The sequence below is a fragment of the Aethalodelphis obliquidens genome, unplaced genomic scaffold, assembly GCF_003676395.1.
Source record: "Aethalodelphis obliquidens isolate GAN/ISIS:26980383/991018 unplaced genomic scaffold, ASM367639v1 scaffold12, whole genome shotgun sequence".
In the NCBI taxonomy this organism is placed as follows: domain Eukaryota; kingdom Metazoa; phylum Chordata; class Mammalia; order Artiodactyla; family Delphinidae; genus Aethalodelphis; species Aethalodelphis obliquidens.
Window position 1 is genome coordinate 18,030,731 of NW_020837956.1, and position 19,720 is coordinate 18,050,450.

At 36.6% G+C, this 19,720-nt stretch overlaps 1 protein-coding gene across 1 annotated transcript in view; it reads right to left on the bottom strand.

Annotated features, from left to right (window-relative positions):
* The window catches only part of BIRC6 (baculoviral IAP repeat containing 6), a 236,563-nt gene that overhangs the window by 62,889 nt on the left and 153,954 nt on the right, over positions 1–19,720 (bottom strand). The window contains 8 exon segments of the mRNA XM_027113430.1: positions 44–212; positions 1,093–1,257; positions 3,468–3,685; positions 5,854–6,154; positions 11,171–11,367; positions 12,773–12,946; positions 13,973–14,140; positions 15,262–15,393. Coding sequence (XP_026969231.1) covers positions 44–212; positions 1,093–1,257; positions 3,468–3,685; positions 5,854–6,154; positions 11,171–11,367; positions 12,773–12,946; positions 13,973–14,140; positions 15,262–15,393 — 1,524 coding nt within the window.

A 19,720-nucleotide genomic window follows, 5' to 3' on the forward strand; every position in this document is an offset into this window, starting at 1 on the left:
ATCCACTAAGATATTTCAAAGGACTAGTTACAGTGTGATTTACCTGAGTCATTTCGTAGATAAGATGACATGGCTGGGATGAGGCAGGACTGACTGAGAAGCTCTAGAAGAACAGATGGAAGGGCATTACTGTTCTGTCCTCTACTCTCGTGAGATGACTGAGCTTCTCCATTTACAGCACCACTTGCAGGATTTATATAACTTGCAAGAACCTAAAAATAAAAATTGTTGGATTTAAACTGCGTTCTATCTTTGTAGTTTAAAAGCCCATATTTTATGTTAGTCAATCTGAATACCAAGAGAATGTATTTTCAACTCAATCAATGCCTCATACTACATGTTTTAAAAATGACGTTTTTTCTTTAGATTTTCAAAAGAGGGTATGCTTTCCATGATGACGTACTGTATGACCAGACATACAGAAGCAATCCACCTAAGAACATGAACTTAAAAGCTTAGTAGGAACTCTGAGATTATTTATTTCATTGAATAGATTCAGTTTATAGTTTGAGGGTGATGGAATCTTAGAATTTTATACAAGAATAAGCTTATCATCCTAGAACTGCAAAAATTATGTTCAAAGACTTCACCAATGCTCTAAAAAAAAAAATGGACAACTAATTTTAGTCAATTAGTTGATCCAGGAACAAAAGCTAATCTTTAAGAACGTACTCTTCTCATTTCTGTGGTACTGAAGACTTTATAAGCTAGTTCATCTTGCCCAGTTCTAGAAAACTTATAGAACAATGTGAGAAACAAAGATATAAAAAATAGATTTTTTTAAAGAGTCCAGATATAGCACTTTAGATGAGAAGTTGACCAGAAGAAAGTAGACATGGCACAGTCCAGTTATTTGATAATTTCATCTTTGTCACTTTCCTCTCAGTGAAGAAGCTAAGAGGGAAGAATTTAGAGTTACAAGTAGGGAAGAGAAATCTCTGTCCAGTATCTTAAATGTACTGAGAGCAAGGAGTACAATGGGCTGTATAAAAGTAGCTTAGGATGAGATGGATAGTCAACAATAGTTAAAAATCAATACAACAACAAAAAATTTAACTATTATCACTGACAATATCAACTTTGCAAATATACCTGCAGGAGACAGGTAACATGTTCCTCTTCCAGCCTCTGTTTAGTTAAGGCTTGTTCCACATCCCATCCAGAAGCCGTAGAGCCTGTTCCAAAGCCAGTCCCTTTGGCCCAATAGAGCTGCTGTTCCTCTGTTGATGTAGGGTTGTGAGAGCTTGATACTGGTGGCTTATAACAAAAAATTAAAATGTATTACTATTTGGTTTCATTTATCATCAAAAATTTATCAGTAGAAATTTAAATAGTTTAGCTGCTATGGAGAACAGTTTGGCACTCCTTAAAAAAATTAGACAAAGAAAGACAATGTGACCCAGCAATTCCACTCCTAGGTATACATCCAAAGACATAAAAACTGATACTCAAACAAATACGTTACTCTTATGTTCATAGCAAGACCATTCACAATAGCCAAAGGGTCAGCCCAAAAGCCCACCAATGGCTGAATGGATATACAAACTGTGGTTTATACATACAATGGAATATTATTCAGCCATAAGGAATAACGAAGTTCTGATACATGTTACCTGGATGAAACTCAAAAACGTTATGCTAAGTCAAAGAAGACAGACACAAAGGTAACATGTTGTATGATTCCATTTATATGAAATATCCAGAGTAGGTAAATAAACAGAGACAGAATGCAAAGTATAGCTGTCAAGGGTTAGGGGAAGGGAAAAATGGGGAACAAATGCTTATATTTAAGAATAGATAAATGGGGACTTCCCTGGTGGCGCAGTGGTTAAGAATCCACCTGCCAATGCAGGGGACATGGGTTTGAGCCCTGGTCCAGGAAGATCCCACATGCCGTGGAGCAACTAAGCCCGTGGGCCACAACTACTGAAGCCCACGCGCCTAGAGCCCGTGCTCCACAACAAGAGAAGCCACCGCAATGAGAAGCCCACGCACCGCAACAAAGAGTAGTCCCCACTCCTTGCAACTAGAGAAAGCCTGCCCGCAGTAACAAAGACCCAACACAGACAAAAATAAAAATTAATTAATTATTTTTTAAAAAGGATAAATGAAACTTTAACAATGTTTCCCAGGAATAGATAGGTCAAAGCATTTTAGGGCCTAAAGAGTCAATAACTCAAAATTAAACAGAGAAAACAGTGAAAGGAATAGGGATATGAGCCAAATCTTTTAGGATGAATCTATAATGGTGTCATATGTTTTCAATTAAAGGAAACTTCAACTGAGTAATGTAGACTGGCTCACCCATTTTGCCATTGCTAAAGAAGCTAAGAAATCTAATAATCACCTGTCAGTTTATATAAAGCATGCTTATTTAATTTTAGAACTAAATTAAACTTTGAATACATTGAAGTTTTTGTCATAAAAACTCTTAAGAGTGATTACTCCTTTGTTATCTTGAAGTGTTTTTGAAGTATCAAACTAAGATTAAATCACAAAACCATATATATTTGAAGATTTTATTCAAAGTTTGTCAGATTTCCAGTTAAAGACAGATTTGCTTGGAGACTGGCTAATATCAGAATCACTGAAATTATTTTCCTAAATTAAGGGTTGAACAAGGACTATTTTTCCTAATAATTTATCTTCTTCCGTCTTATTTGGTGTCATTTCCTGAAACAGTCTCTGTTAGGTGATGCCTTGATATTTTTTCCGTTGAGCTATTGTTCACTGTATTCCTTCTTTTTAATTTTTGCCACGGTCAAAAAAAATAAAATGTTAATGAAATGCCGTATTTTCTACTCTGTGAGAGGTAAACATGGACAGATGCTTCAGTTTATTAAAGTCTAATTAATAATTGTCTTTCTAAAAAGTTTTATATATTTTATGAGATGTCTTACACATCTTTTTCAGATTTATTTATAGATATTTTCTTTTTCTTTTGGCCGTGCCACCCAAAGCATGTGGGATATAGTTCCCCGACTAGGGATTGGAAGCACAGAGTCTTAACCACTGGACCCCCAAAGGAAGTCCGACATTTTCTATTTTTGATACTATTCTAAAAGACATCTTTAAAAAGCTCATTTGGGACTTTATTGGTGGCGCAGTAGTTAAGAAACCACCTGCCAATGCAGGGGACACAGGTTCAGTCCCTGGTCCGGGAAGATCCCACATGCGGTGGAGCAACTAAGCCTGTGTGCCACAACTACTGAGCCTGTGCTCTAGAGCCCGTGAGCCACAACTACTGAGCCTACGTGCCACAGCTACTGAAGCCCACGCACCTAGAGCCTGTGCTCCACAACAAGAGTAGACACCGCGATGAGAAGCCCATGCGCCAAAGGGAAGAGTAGCTCCCGCTCCCCTCAACTAAAGAAAGCCAACACGCAGCAACGAAGACCCAACACAGCCAAAAATAGATATAAATAAAATGACACCTTCTTTAAAAAAACAACAACAACTGAACCTACCTCTGTTTGACTGAGGCTAGAGTTTGGAACTCGTGGGGCATGGTGGCTCAGAGCAGAGAGACAAACAAGTATGAGGTGTAGTGCTCCAATTTCCAATGCCATCCTCCGCAGAAGCACACCATCGTCAGTCGTCAAAGGTGTAGTGCTAAACAAGCTACGAAGGACATGGAAAGGAAGGGTTGGGAGCACATTGGCTGATGGAGATTGCAGGATATGACCTAGATTAAAAGGAGAAGAGAACTCAAAATTAAAAATATTTAAAAACACAATAAGGAACAACACACAAGCTCACAAATTTATAATGGCAATGTAATATAAAATTATTTCATTATACTTATTAGAAAGCAACCACAAAATAATATCAGAAATAGTGATATCTTAATCTTTAATATTAAAGTGTCTAGAAAAGCTCAGTAAGAAGACATCAGATACATAAACTCCAAAAGAAAGCTGAAATATACTCATATGATAAAAGTTACAGACTGTCAAAATTATTATAATCTAGAATTTAAGCAAAAACTAACAACTAAAAAAGAAGCATTAAAAGTTTCTTACAAGAGTATGAAAGTAACTGCTTGCCTTGGAAGTAGTTTCAACCATGAATGCAAGAGTGTAACAATTTTGAATTGTTTTGTTTGCAATAAAGTTTTGTGCTATGTTCTAGCTAGGGAGGAGCCTTAAATGTAAAAAAACAAAACAAACAAACACCCACTCCTAAATGAATGGGAGATGAGACTACTGTAAAAAGGTATGTCAGAATTATGCTTTTTAATAAACATTCATTGTATATTCACTAGAAATAGTTTGAAATGACCTAAAGACAATTCTTTTTCCTTTTTAGTGTTACACCTACTATCTCATAATAGAGTCCTAAAATACTGTAGTTCTTATCCCTCTAGATACTTAAAAAAATCAGATGAAGCAATTAGAAATTCCCGATCTATTAAAATAAGTATATACAATTTATATATGAAACCAAACAAGCAGGACTTATTTAGTATATAGACACTGTAATTTAATAACAATTATTACAAAAATATTTAAAATTATGTCAACATTTTTGAAGAATTCCATCAATATGAAAATACAAAAGAAAAAGTCCATGCAATGAATATTCAACAGCTTCAGTTATAGGATTCACGAATAAATTCATATAATTTTATTGGATTATATATACTTTGTTGTACAGGGTTTAAAAGTGTATACTTTCTAAATGGCATGTGAAAGATATCACCTCTAATCAAAACCACATGAGTTTAAAGTAAGATTAAAAAATACTAATTATCAAATGTAATGGTAATTGAAGAATTAGAGGTAAACCAAATGAAAATGTACTTGCTAGGCTACCCTATGATTTTTCTTTGTTTCTTCTATTAACACAACTGCCAGCCCAATGGAAATAATCACCATAGCTTTCTATTATTATTCTCTATTATTATTATATTATGAAATAGATTATCATATAGTATATTGTTATAATATTTTCTTCATTCTGTTCTCTTTTTTTTTGCGGTACGGGCCCAGCCCCTCTGCGGCACGTGGGATCTTCCCAGACCGGGGCACGAACCCGTGTCCCCTGCATTGGCAGGCAGACTCTCAACCACTGCACCACCAGGGAAGCCCCATTCTTTTCTCTTTAATCTAAATATTGCTACCAGAGTCACTGAAGAATTCTTTAAAAAGATTCTCATCATATCACTACTTCACTTAACATATTTTAATAAATTTTAATTACTATTTGGAATAAAATCTGAAGTTCTTAAGAAGCCTTTCCATGATCTGTTATCAATAACAACTTTTTAAATGAGTTCTCAGTCCTGCTTTATGCAAATTTCATCACCCAACTTATCCCCTCTCATATGAGCATATAAACACTGCTCAAATCATTCCTTCCTTCTGAAATAACCATTCTCAACCTACATTGACAATTTCCTTCAAGGCCCCACTAAAAACTACAATGCTGTTTTATTCACATTGCTGGGTAGTAAGGAAATGATCTCACACTTGTAAGCCTCCATAATACTGTACTTCTCTCAAGGCTTTTATAACTTGCTAAGTCTATATGTGTATATACATTCCTCATTGCTATTACTGGAACACATTAGCTACTTGATGGCAGGATCTAAATACCTGCTTCATCTTTAAATGCCTCCAACGGTGCCCAGCAGTTTTGTAAGCACTCAATATATAACTTTTGAATGAATAAAGAAGTGAAAATGAAGCTTCTTTAGGATTTATTATATCTATTATTGGAACTAAGTTGCCAATAAGAAATTATCTAGTAGCTAAACTATGAAATAAATAAATGATGAATAATAGGTAATGATCTGAGTAATTTTACACAACCTACCTACATTAAATTTCATTAATAACACTAAACACTTACTTCCTTCTCCATCATCTGTCACTCCCAAAACCAAGCGAAGAAGGCACTGGGCATGTTTTCTTTCTTTTAGTAGCACTTCAGCATAGCCCGGAAGACGAAGAAATAATCCAAAAGCAGCCAAAGAATGGGCAGGTATGGGAGACATGGTCTGTACTGCTGACTTGATAGGTGGAGGTTCAGCAGCAATGGTTTCTGGTGCTTCATAAACTAATTCCCCTGATTGTTCAATAGTCACCCATTCAAACTGATCACTATCCTTTGGTTTCTCCTGAGTGGTAGATGTTACAACTGGAGCACTCACCTAAAGAAAAAACAATTTTGTTCGGCTATTTGTATGTTTCAACATCAGATTCAAACTAAAGACTTGAATTCAAATGATCTCCTTAAAATATAAGAATATAAAAATCAATAAAGGATGTAGAACTGATCACTTTGGTGTATACCTGAAACTAACACATTGTTAATCAACTATACTCCAATATAAAATAAATTTTTTAAAAAAAATCAGTAAAAGGACATGTTTTTTAAAATGAGTTACATGATACCATGAGTATGGTGGTGTCTGCCAAGTATCTCTACTCTAAAAATTACTATTTTCTCCTTTGGAATTAGTTAAGTATCTGTAGACAGGTTCTTTGAGACTATATAAATACCCTGTTTTGCACTAAACTTTGATCATTAGAGTTAGCATTTTTATGCTGTGTGAAATAATAATTATTACAGTGGTTGCCAAATGGTGATTTTCTAATTCTACCATTCCTGCTACATTAGTTGGCACTGAACTGTTCACAAAAACGTTTCCTTCTTCTCCATCTATTTATTCATTCATTTATTTATATCCGTATGGATTCTAATTTTACTCTGTAAGTTATAATCTGTTACTATCATTTTATCTGATGCCCAAGGAGAATCAGATTTGGTCAGTGGAACCCCCTCAAAGCAGGCTTCTGTATCTAGGCTCATCTTGTACATTCTCTGCCCCAATCCTAGAATTTTTCCAAGGGGCACTGGTTTTAGTGGAAACGGTATTTTAAGAAGAAGATATGGTATATAGGAATGTACACACTGCTGGGGGTAGTCTGATTCCATGCCCTATAAGCAAACAAGTCTAGGAAAAAATATATAGAAACATGTATATCTGTGACTAAATATATAGACAAAATTTCTAGCCTGTACTCTTCCATATGCCATGGTCATGAAAAACAAAGGTAACAGAATTGTTACAGATTACAGGAGACTAAAGAGACAACTGAATGCAATATATGATCCTGAACTGAATCTCTGACGATTACCTCCCTCAAATCATGCAAAAGAAATTGAATTTTTTTCCTTTTGCCCTTGAGAACATTAGTGGGACAACTGGCAAAATGTGAATAAGATCTGATCACTGACTTATTTTACTGTTAACCACAGGTAACATTTGCTTATTTCTTTGCACGTCTGGTAATCTTTCTATTATACACCGTACATTGTTGATGAGATGTTGTAGTAACTCTTAGTTCTATAATCACACTCTGCAATGTGTTCAGTTTTATTTTAGAAAATAGTTAAATTACTGATAGGTCACCTTGAGGCCTTCTGTAAATTTATTAGGAGAATCTATTTTGGTTTTGCTCTTACTTCTCAAGTGAATCCCTGATTACCGGGATGCCATCTATACTCTTAATGTGTGACTCATTTTCAATTCCAATAGAAAAGCCAAGACTTTTACCTCTAACTTGGAAGGAATAGAACTGCAAATTGTCTCCTCCATGCTGGAGAGACGCTGAAATCTCTGGACAGCTCTTTCACCCTTCTAGTTTTCCCTCAAGAAACCTATGTATCCGTAATTCAGGAGCCAGCTATTGTTGTGCAGAAATTCATGTGCAGAAATTCATGTGCAGAATTCCTGGAGCTCCCCCATCTGTGGCTCCCTCCTTTCTGAATTCCTCCCCTTTTAATTTCCAGCCAGGATGGAAGAACAAAACTCCTCTGTAGCTTTTGCATGAGTTCTACCATCCTACCCCACAGAGCCTGAGGAGTACTCTCAGGAGAAAAGTCACGTAGACACTAATCTCACCCAGTGTGGTTCCATTCTTTTTGTGTTTAAATCCTCTTCAATATGTGCCTACTTTTAGTCGCTCTCCAGAGCCTTTCAACATTTTTTTTTTAAATAGTCTGTCCAGAGTTTATATATACAGGAGAGTTAATCCTACACCTGTTATTCTGTTTTACCAATTTACCTTTTATTGAAAGAGTAGTAATGTTGAGGGAAATGTACAAAATTTTCTTCACTGGGTATAAAATTCTAGGATGGCAGATTTTTTTTCTTTTTACATTTCAAAGATGTAATTCCCTGGCTCCCAAGGTTTCTGATGAAAGGTTAGTTGTCAGTGTTATTGTTACTGTTTTGAAAAGAAATGAGTTGACTGCTTTTTTGGCTGGTTTTAAGCTCTTCTCTTATTTTTGTTTTAAGCAGTTTATCATAATGTTCTTAAATATGAATATCCTGCTTGGGGTTTACAGAGCTTCTTGAATTTTGGATTGAGGTTTTATATCAGTTCTGGAAATTTTCTTCCTTTCTGTACTGTTTCTGTCCCTGTTTCAATCCACTCTTTTTCTGCAACCATAAATTCACATCAGAATTTTTCACTTCTAGCTACAAGTCCATATAGCTCTTATGTTCTTTTCATTCCTTATACATTCCGTGCTTCAGTTTGGATGATTTCTTTTGACGCATCTTTTCTATCACTAATTTTGTAATCTTTAGTGTTTAATCTGTAGAAAAATCCATCTAACAGTTTTCCTAATATGAAGTATTAGAAATTCCCAACCCATTCTACAAGACGGTATTACCCTGATACCAAAATGAGACAAAAACATCCTAAGAAAGTACAGACCAAAATCTGTATTCATTTCCTATATGGTAAGCTGTAACACATCACCACAAACTTACTTAAAACAACACAAATTTATTATACTAAAGATCTAGAGGTCAGAAATCCAAAGAGAGTCTTAGGGAGCTAGAATCAAAGCTTTTGATCCTAAATATCAAGTGTTCCTTCTGGAGACTCTCAGGGAGTGTGGGTTCCTTGTGTTTTCCAGCTTCTAGAGGCTATTCACATTCCTTGGCTTTTGGCCGCTTCATCTGAACCTCTGCTTCCACAGTCACATCTCCTCCTTTGACTTTGCTACCCTTGTCACACAACTTTCTCTATTCTTGGCTTCTGTTTAGATGGCTGAGGGGATCCACGAATAATATGACTGATCTCTTCAAACAGCACTCTGTGTGACTGAATGCACTAGCATCTTGATTTTTCTGAGGCACCAGCAAAGGTTGAACAGCCACATCTTTGGCTTTTTCTCCAGAGCATGCTTTTCTGACAGCAAATCTCTAATTTTAGCATCTTTTGCAATCTGGATAGACTGAGAATTTCTCAAATTGTCAAGTGATAGTTGCTTGTTGCTCAACAGTTCTTTCCTCTCACATTTTACTATTAGCACCAAGAAGAAAACAGGTAACTTCACACTCGGGTTGGAAATTCAACTAAATATCCAAGTTCATCACTTACAAGTACTGCCTTCCACATTCAGGACATAAATATGCTAGGATTTCTACCAATAAAAGACAGGGATACCCTTTCCTCCAGTTTCCAATAACATGTTCCCCATTTCTTTCTAAGCTGCACCATTAGTACTTTTAACATCCATATTTCTACCAACAGTCTACTTAAGCCAATTTAGGTATTCTCTATGATACACAGGTTCTCTCTACTGTGATCCTCACTTTCATCTGGGCCCTCACTGGTAAAGGCTTTCCATCCATAGTTCTACTAGTCATCTGTTCAAGGCAATCTAAACCTCTTTTTATCATGCTCCTCAAAATTCTTCCACACTCTGACAACTACCCAATTCTAAAGCCACTTCCACCTTTTAGGTATTTATTACAGCAGCACCCAATTTCCACTCAATATAATAAAGCATACTGAATACTAAATTAGGGAAGTCATTTTCACTGAACAACAATAATCTTGAGAATGTTGAAGTTTTTTCCATTTCAAACTTTTGGCTGTATCATTACATTTTCTAGGAAGAAATAAAATTTTACTCATATTTTTCTGTGACAGTCATCTTATATCATGGCTATATTATCTTAAAATAAAAATAGCATAAGCTCTTTGAATAGCAGGTTAAGTAATAACCATTTACTGAATAGGTATTATTGTGGCTTGAACTGTATCCTCCCAAAGATATGCTCAGGTCTTAACCCCCAATACCTGTGAATGTGACCTTATTTGGAAATAGGGTCTTTGCAGATGTAATCAATTAAGAGATGAGGTCATAATGGCTTAGGATGGACCCTAAATCCAATGACAGTGTTGTTATAAGGAGAGGGAGATACAGAGACACACAGATACACAAAAGGAACATGGCCATGTGAAAAGGCAGGCAGAAACTGGAGTGATGCCGCTACAGACTAATGAATGCCATTAACTGCCAGCAATAACCAGAAGCTAAGAAGAGGCAAGGAAGGGTAATCCCCTAGAGCCATCAGTGAGCATGGCTCTGGTGACACCTTGATTTCAGACTTACAGCCTCCTGAGCTGTAAGAAAATTAAATTTCGGTTGTTTTAAGCCACCCAGTTTGTGATACTTTGTCACAGCGGCCCTATGAAACTAATGCAAGCATACACACACACACACACACACACACACACACCCCCAAGTACACACACACACACACACACACACCCCAAGTAGATAAAATTAGCGAGAATAATTCCCCTACCTCAATCAACAGAAATAAAGAGCTTGGTATTTACAACTCTCCACGCATCACACTCCCCCATCATTAATAACAGAACATCAAAAGTACACACCTCAGTGACAGTAACATCAATGAACAGGGGAAGAGGTTAAATTAATGTTTTAAAAACTACTTAAATGGAAATGGCATTTAAAAAGGAATAAAAGTTAAGCCAAAAGACATAGTGTATTTGGGTAGAAGCATACACTACTATTTCACTCTCCCATTTCCAGTAATATCCGTAATTAATATCACACCTTAGGAAGCACAGAAACAAAAATGTTACAGTGTGATGACCATGAAATCAAAGTAATGCTACAGTGTGATGCCCCTGGCAAATCTGCCTGGTCTTCAACATTTCTTTACCAAATTAATTCTTACACAGCTCCATATAGGCTGAGCTTTGAAAGGTTTATACACTACTCAAAGACTTTAAGGGAAACGGTACTTCCAAATGTTAACTTAAACACAAACCGGAAAACAGAAGGTCTTTCCCATGGAATGATATAATTATTTAGAATCTTATCTTACCTGTTGAATTACTTCTGGATATAGCATGGGTAGTCTTTCTGCAATAAGAGCCAGTCCACCCATTCCTGCAAAAACTTGTAATGGTGACTGAATGGGACAGGTTTCAAGTAAGGATTCATCCAGTATCCCATCCATACATTCATCACTTGGAGTGAGAGCCTCATCGTCGGGACAGCTACCAAGTAAATCTCCATGATCTAGAAGAATAATCGCAAATAACAGCTAAGAGAGGGTCTATTTTTATAATACTTTTTCATTTACAAAGCAAATACTGTTGTCATCTCTCTACTCAACAAAAGAGCATAATTATCTTAAGTTATTCAGATACAGCTATTTTAGGCTAGATGCTACAAACACATTTAGATAACTTCTGATGTTGCTTCCTACAGTCTTACTACTCGAAGTATATGGTCCATGGACTAGTAAGCATCAGTATCAGCCTGAGAGCTTCTGAAATGTAGACTCTCAGGTCCCATCCTAGACTGTGTAGGAATCTGCATTTTTATAATGTTCTAGGTGATTTACAAGCATACTGAAGTTTGAGAAGTACTGTCCTTTAGGGCAAATAAGTAAAACATCAGAGACTCCAGAAAATATTAATGTATGTGCATGTTATGCTCTAAAGTATCCAATTAGGAAAAACTGAATAATGACAAAGACTTTTCTTACTGAAAACTGAAAATTATACCATGTTGGTTAACTTCAAATCACTCACAGAGAAAAACCAAAAGTTTATGTTCACACATAACCAGACCCTACGAACATTAAAACAGACAAATGATCCTGCTGAAAATCTGGGCAAAGAAAATGTACTAAAATTTATTAAAGAGTACAAAAGGCTAATAATTGAATCTTTCATCATGAGAAAGACTGACAATAAATAAGATGACACCATATCCACACTATGAAAATCATTGCTTAAATACCATTTATAGTAGTGAAAAATCAGAAACAATCAGATTCCTTCAACAACTGTGAAACAGATAAATTATTATATTAATTATATATTAAAAATAGGCAATAAAACGCACATTTATAAATATTTAATTGAATATATAAAAATACAAAGGTAAGAAAATGTATGATCCCACTTTTGTTTAAGGTAAAAAATGTTTATGAACACAAAATATCACTCAATATAAATTATCAATAAATTGGAAATTCTAAATTGGGGTTCTCACTTTGATTATAAAATTATGAACAATTCACATGGCTCATGCAGAAATAATATTTTTAAAAATCAGGGAATTCCTTGGTGGCCCAGTGGTTAGGACTCCATGCTTTCACTGCTGAGGGCCCAGGATCGATCCCTGGTCGGGGAACTAAGATCCTGCAAGCCACACAGTGTGGCCAAAGGAAAAAAAAAATTAAAGCAGAAATTAAAGCATATGGGCCCATAAAATAAGTGATGCTACTCAAGGAATTAACATTAATTTCCAATGGAAATAATGGCAATTTTCTATATTTACAGATAACTCAGTCATAAAGAAAGAAAAGGATCTCAAGTTGATGTAACAAAAATGTACATTAAGTCATCAGCTATACAAATCCCTGCCTGCTCAGATTACAGACTGCAATTTTAAAGAAATATCATATACATACCTTTCTCAGGGTGCAGTCTTTTAAAAGAATCTGTTTTTGACAGACTTGGGTCTGTGATGACTCTAGAACCCAATTTAACTGTCAGATCTATTGAACGGTAACCTTGAGGAAGTTTTCGGTCATATAGCAGAGTTAAAAGTTGGGCAAGCGTCATTTCAGCTGGCAACGGCTGGCCTAAAAATGACATAACTAAGTTAAACCTGGAATCCGAGAGGGAGACATTTACTTGATTCCGTTTACTCAATTACTTAATGCTTTTACTAAGTTAAATTACAGGTAAGAGTTTGATTCTGACACCAATTTCAAAGCAATTTAAAAACTGCCCACAGAATGTTTACAAAACTCAAATTTACTTCTGACATATGTGAACAAAAATATCTATACAAAGTGTTAATCAGTTGCTAACCAAATCCCACCAACATCTTCTGAGAGCCACAGTGAATAGAAAAAAAAGAAACATTCCCATAAATCTGGGATTGGCAAATCTTTTCCATAAAAGGCCAGATAAAAAATATTTTAAGCTATGGAGGCCATATGGTCTCTGCTGCAACCTACTAACTCTACTGTAGCATGAAAACAGCTATGGACAATACATAACTGAATGGGCATAGCTGTATTCCTATAAAAATGTTTTTACAAAAAGAAGCATCCGGTCCACCTGCGGTAGTTTAGTGACCTCTGCTTTAAATCAACAATGTAAAGCTAAGAAGTAAAATCCAGTCAAAGTTAGTTGGCAATTTGATTATAATGATACAGCACAAAAATGCAGATAAAATGGTTATCACCTTGACCAACGGAAAGTATACTGGTCAAAAAATATGTTTAGGTAGAGAGGAAGCTTAACTATCAAGGCTACATCTAAGAATTCCACAGCTAGAACTAATTCTTTAAAATTAGCCTCACACTGCATCCTACGTAACTTGTTATGAACACACAAAAATATTCATTTTACTGATCATTTTATGGCACATTCATAAGAAAATTCAGGAAGCAAGTAAAGTGTAAAAATGCAACATTATAGTGTTAAAAGGGGTACGAAATAGGTTACTCCCTTTTTGTTCTCACTTCTTTTGGAGGGAACTATATGGACAAAGTTTCACTAAATTATTTATCTCATCAATAGCACCTGATTACACATCTGATTTGTACACTTGTAAGATTACTAAAATTTCTTATATGTTTTATCACTGTGAACACTACCAGCTAAGAGTTTGTGGAACAGGTGAAACACAGGGACAGTGATTATTTTGTTGGCAGCCTCTGCTCCTGAGGAAGCACTTCCTGTTTTATCGGGCATTGTCCTCCCTCTCCTGGATGGTGGGCGAGGTGGTGTAGATGACACAGCACGTTTAGATTGGGATTTCAGCCCTAAAAGAAAAAAAATCACCAAGATTTTATATAGCCAACACACTCATGAAGTAAAAGTGTATTCCTACAATATATTACTAAAGCGCCACACTCCTAACGCCAAAAGATAGAAATATTTCTTCTCATTAAATATCTATTCTCTTGATTCTACCTGTCATGTATTATACTCCATGAATAACTGGCTGCATGTGTAACTATTTTCCAAGAAAGTATAAATTAACTCCTATACTCTCTGAGATACATATAGATGACCATCCATTTACTAGAATGTAATTTTGTGCAAATATGTACAGAAAATCTTGTGTTCTTAATTTTTCTCTGAGATAGGATGGATTAAACCAATACATAGGTCTGCTATTTGAGGAGTAAGGTAATCTAGGCTGAGCTTTCTCTTCTGAACTAAGAATTTTGTTAAAGAAAATATCCTCCAAAATTATCACTTATCATGGTCATTTTTTCTTCTTCCTGCATCTAACAGTAAAAACTCATTTTTCAACCAATTTTCTTTTGATGATTTTTATTTTCTAATTTTATGTAATAAGCACAATATCATAAGTAAAACTAGTGAATACTTTTTCATTTTTTAAAAAAAGGAGGTTACAGGGACTTCCCTGGTGGTCCAGTGATTGAGAATCCTCTTTCCAATGCAGGGGATGCAGGTTCAATCCCTGGTCGGGGAAGTAAGATCCCACATGCCACGGGGCAACTAAGCCTGCGTGCTACAACTAGAGAGAAGCCCACGCATCGCAACTAAGACCCGATGCAGCAATCAATCAATCAATCAATAAATAGGAGGTTACAGAAAAATTCCTTAACACTTAGTGAACTTTTAAGAGTATAATTCCCAGTACGCTGTCAAACTGAAACAAAATATCTATTTACACATGCTGAGTATCTGATTAAAATATACTAAGCTCAAAATAAGTTTAATAATTCCAGTGCCAAAAAGTAATGGATTTCTGGTGCAATAATTGTGTATTTAATATTAAGACATCATTATGCCAGCTTTCTGCATTAATACTTTTTATTACATGAAGCTCCTGTAAATATAAATTGTTACATTTTACAGAAACCCAAACAAAATCAAGATCATAAAAAAAAAAAAAAGCAAGCAAGCATACCTGAAGCAACAACAACACTGTAATTGTCCTGAAATCCATTTTCTGCCTTAACTTTTTCCTTCTCTTCATGGTTTTTCTTTTCTTTGTCATCTTTTTGTTCATTAATTAGTTTAGCAGTGATACTTGGTGTATCTGTAAGAAATTTTTATGCAAAATACATTGCTTTTCAAAATGGTTAAGAAGGGAAGCAATAAATATCTTGGGGACGTTTACATGAGATTATTATTATCACTAATACAAAGGCAATGTAAATGGTCTGGAAGGAATGTTGTTAAGGAAAATCTGACATTCAATTCTCATTATCAACGAAAGGAACTCATCACTCTCCTTAGGCCAGGATATTTAAATTCCAATCTCTAGAAAATATTATGTATTACAATAGTCTACCTCTAGAGGAAGTTTTGAAAACCATTATCAAGAGCATTTGCTTTACTGTAGGCATAGTTCAATATGCTTGCCACGTAACATCAATTTCAGTCCTCACAACATGCAAACCAAGGAAGAATATTATTTTCAAAATAGGGTAAACAGCCTTATTAGCAAGGTTACTCATACAACCTGCAAAGGGCAATATGGAATTCAAGCTCAGGACTCCTCCTAATGCATTACATTAGACTTCTATTTTATTCTACAAATAGGAGTATAAAGGAACAAATGTAAGTAACAGAGGTTTCTGGTTTTGTTGTTTTTATTTGGTTAAGAAGCTTAGATGAAGTGATATATTTTACAAGTACTTTAAGAATGAATACTGGGCTTCCCTGGTGGCGCAGTGGTTGAGAGCCCGCCTGCCGATGCAGGGGACACGGGTTCGTGCCCCGTTCTGGAAAGATCCCACATGCCACAGAGCGGCTGGGCCCGTGAGCCATGGCCACTAAGCCTGCGCGTCTGGAGCCTGTGCTCCGCAATAGGAGAGGCCACAACAGTGAGAGGCCCGCATACCGCAAAAAGAATGAATACTAAAGACGTTCATAGATAGTTACTACTCTGAAATCATATTTTCTTTCATGCTTTTGAATATGGCATGCTATTATAAATCATGAAATAAATGATGTCCATACAGTGATCTTATTTAACCATTAAGAAGCTCAAAAAGCTGGATGAACTGTTCTGACATTAAGAATGTTTTTCACTAAATGGATATGACTGATACAGGCTCTCTTTTTACTTTTCTAACTTAACACAGTTACGATCCAGTGCTTTATTATAATGTTAAGGTGAAATGATCAAGTGATAAAACAGCATCTTTTGTATTATTTCCTATTTTGTAGCTTTCTTTGAATATCTGAAAATATCCCTGTGATCTCAATTTCTAGAACCTCTTCTAAACTACAGATTGCCTTTAGACCATTTCTATTTTTGTGAAATTAAAAAAAAATTAAACACTGTTAATACAGCAGCTCCCCCTTATCCATGGTTTCATTTTCTGTGGTTTCAGTTACTTGCAGTCTGAGGATATTAAATGAAAAATTCCAGAAATAATTAACTCATAGGTTTTAAATTGCTTGCTGTTCTGACTATAATGACGAAATCTCACTGGATCCATCCCACTTGGAATTCCCAACCATGTCATCGTCTGCTCTGACATTCAGTCATGGATGTCAGTCGTCATGGCTAGATAACCCAGGATCACCCAAAGCAGATGATCCCTCTTCTGTTCCTCCTTTGGATGTATTGTTAGAAGGTCAAAAGTAACCTAAGCCTATGTTCCCAATGCCTATGTCATTCACCTCACTTCATCTCATCACGTAGGCATTTTATCATCTCTCATCATCACAAGAAGGAGGGTGAGACAGTACAGTAAGATTATTTTGAAAAAGAGAGACCACATTACCTAACTTTTATTACAGTATATTAGGTAATTGTTCTATTTTATTATTAGTTATTCTTATTGATCTCTTACTGTGGGCACAGTAAGAGATTAACATATATATCATATTTATCATAGATATGTATGGATGAGAAAAAACATAGTATATACAGGGTTCGCTACTGCCTGTGGTTTCAAGCATCAACTGGGGGTCCTGGAATGTATCCCCTGCAGATAAAGGGGGACTACTGTAATAAATACATAATGCAACAATACATTTTACTTTCTCAGAAAAACAAGCAAGTAACCCCAAATGGCAAAAAGAGTTACACAAATCAGAGGGAAATATTTAAGTAATAAAAAATTCACACAATCATAGTTCATTAGGTGATAAGAATTTATATTCTTTATTTTTATATTACTTTGTTATCTAAGACTCCTAACTAAATAAAAATAACAAAACAAGAATATATATAGTGTTATCTCAATAAATGCCATTCAAACACTAAAAGGTATCACTGAGAAAGATTTTGCTCAATTTACTGCTTAAAATTGTTCTGGCTTGGATTTCCACCTGTGGCCAAAATGAAATAACAAAGACCAGATTACTGTCCTACCTGAAATAACTAAAAATTAGGAAAATATATGAAATAAAGTTTTCAGATACTGGGCATCAGAAAGGCAGGACAGTGATTCCTGGGTGAATGGAAACAAATGAAGTAAGCACTAGGATTGCACCAGCTTATTTCCCGCAATTTCCCAGACCACAGCTCAGCACAACCGAGGCATCACTCAAGGTGAAGATACAGAGATGGGAATCCAGGAAGACAAAGGCAGGTTTGGCTGCAGTTCACAGGGCACAGTGCCAACAAGGAGAGATCTGCACAGAGAGTGAACCCCAGTGATCTAGAGAGGGTCTCCTCTAATCTGGAATGCATACTGACAAGCATTACACACAAGGAAACCACCTAAAGGGCAAGGAAAATACTTTTAAAAAGTAGCAAGGGGGGACTCCCCTGGTGGTCCAGTGGTAAAGAATCCACCTTGTGGGCTTCCGTGGTGGCGCAGCGGTTAAGAATCCGCCTGCCAATGCGGGAGACGCGGGTTCGAGCCTTGGTCTGGGAGGATCCCAAATGCCACGGAGCAACTGAGCCCATGCGCCACAACTGCTGAGGCTGCGCTCTGGAGACCGCGAGCCACAACTACTGAAGCCCACGTGCCTAGAGCCTGTGCTCCGCAACAAGACAAGGCACCACAATGAGAAGCCCGCGCACTGCAACGAGGAGTGGCCCCCACTTACCGCAACTAGAGAAAGTCCGTGTGCAGCAGCGAATACCCAACGCAGCCAAATATAAATAAATAAATTAATTAAAAAAAAAAAAAAAGAATCCACCTTGCAAGGCAGGGAACGCCGGTTCAATCCCTGGTCGGGGAATTAAGATCCCACATGCCGCGGGGCAACTAAGCCCGTGCGCCACAACTACTGAGCTCGCGTGCCACAGAGTCCACTCGCCCTGAAGCCCGCAAGCCACAACTAGAGAGAAAACCCGCACAGCACAACTAAAGAGAAGCCCGCATGCCACAACGAAGAGCCCGTGTGCTGCAAAGAAAGATCCTGCACGCTGCAACTAAGACCCAACACAGCCAAAAAATAAATAAATAAAATAAATCAATATTAAAAAAAAAAAAAAAGTAGCAAGGGGATGAATCCCAGGTTCTAAAATGAGGGCTGGAATACTTAGTATTCCCAATGCCTAGTGAATTTCTAACAGAATTATCAGAAGAGTATAACCTCAGCAGTGGGGCCAAATTAACCCCAGACCTCTGTTTTCAAATGTGGTACTGTGCTTCTATTCCAATACAGTACCTCCTTAAAAGTAAGTCCAGTAAAATTAAAACACTAGTTCCTTAGTCTCACCAGACACATTCTATATGCTTAAAAGCTACTGCACTAGATAGTATAGGATTATAAAATATTTCCATCATCACAGTAAGTTCTGCTCTAAATTACCAGCTGCTCTGGTCCCACCTAATAAAGCTTATTAAAAGCTGGTCCTAAAAGTAACGTTCTGTTTTTAAGTAACATAACTACATCTCAGAAAGAAATAAAAAATATTTATTAGAATACAAAAATATCCACCACCCAGAAAAGTAAAAATCACATTGTCTAGCAACCAACGAAATTTTCTAGGCAAATTAAAAAAGCAGGGGCTTCCCTGGTGGCAGAGTGGTTGAGAGTCCGCCTGCTGATGCAGGGGATGCGGGTTCGTGCCCCAGTGCGGGAAGATCCCACATGCTGCAGAGCGGCTGGGCCTGTGAGCCATGGCTGCTGAGCCTGCGCGTCTGGGGCCTGTGCTCCGCAACAGGAGAGGCCACAGCAGTGAGAGGCCCGTGTACCACACACACACAAAAAAGCAGTAACACACAATCCACAATGAAAAAAAAAAATCTACATAAACAGATCAATAGACTCAAGACACTAGGGACTTCCCTGGCAGTCCAGTGGTTAAGGCTCTGTGCTTCCACTCCACAGGGCACGGGATCAATCCCTGGTCAGGGAACTAAGATTCCGCGGGTCGAGCGGTGTGACCAAAACAGACAAACAAACAAAAAACAAAAAATCAAGACACTAGAAGAAAGCTTGTACACTTT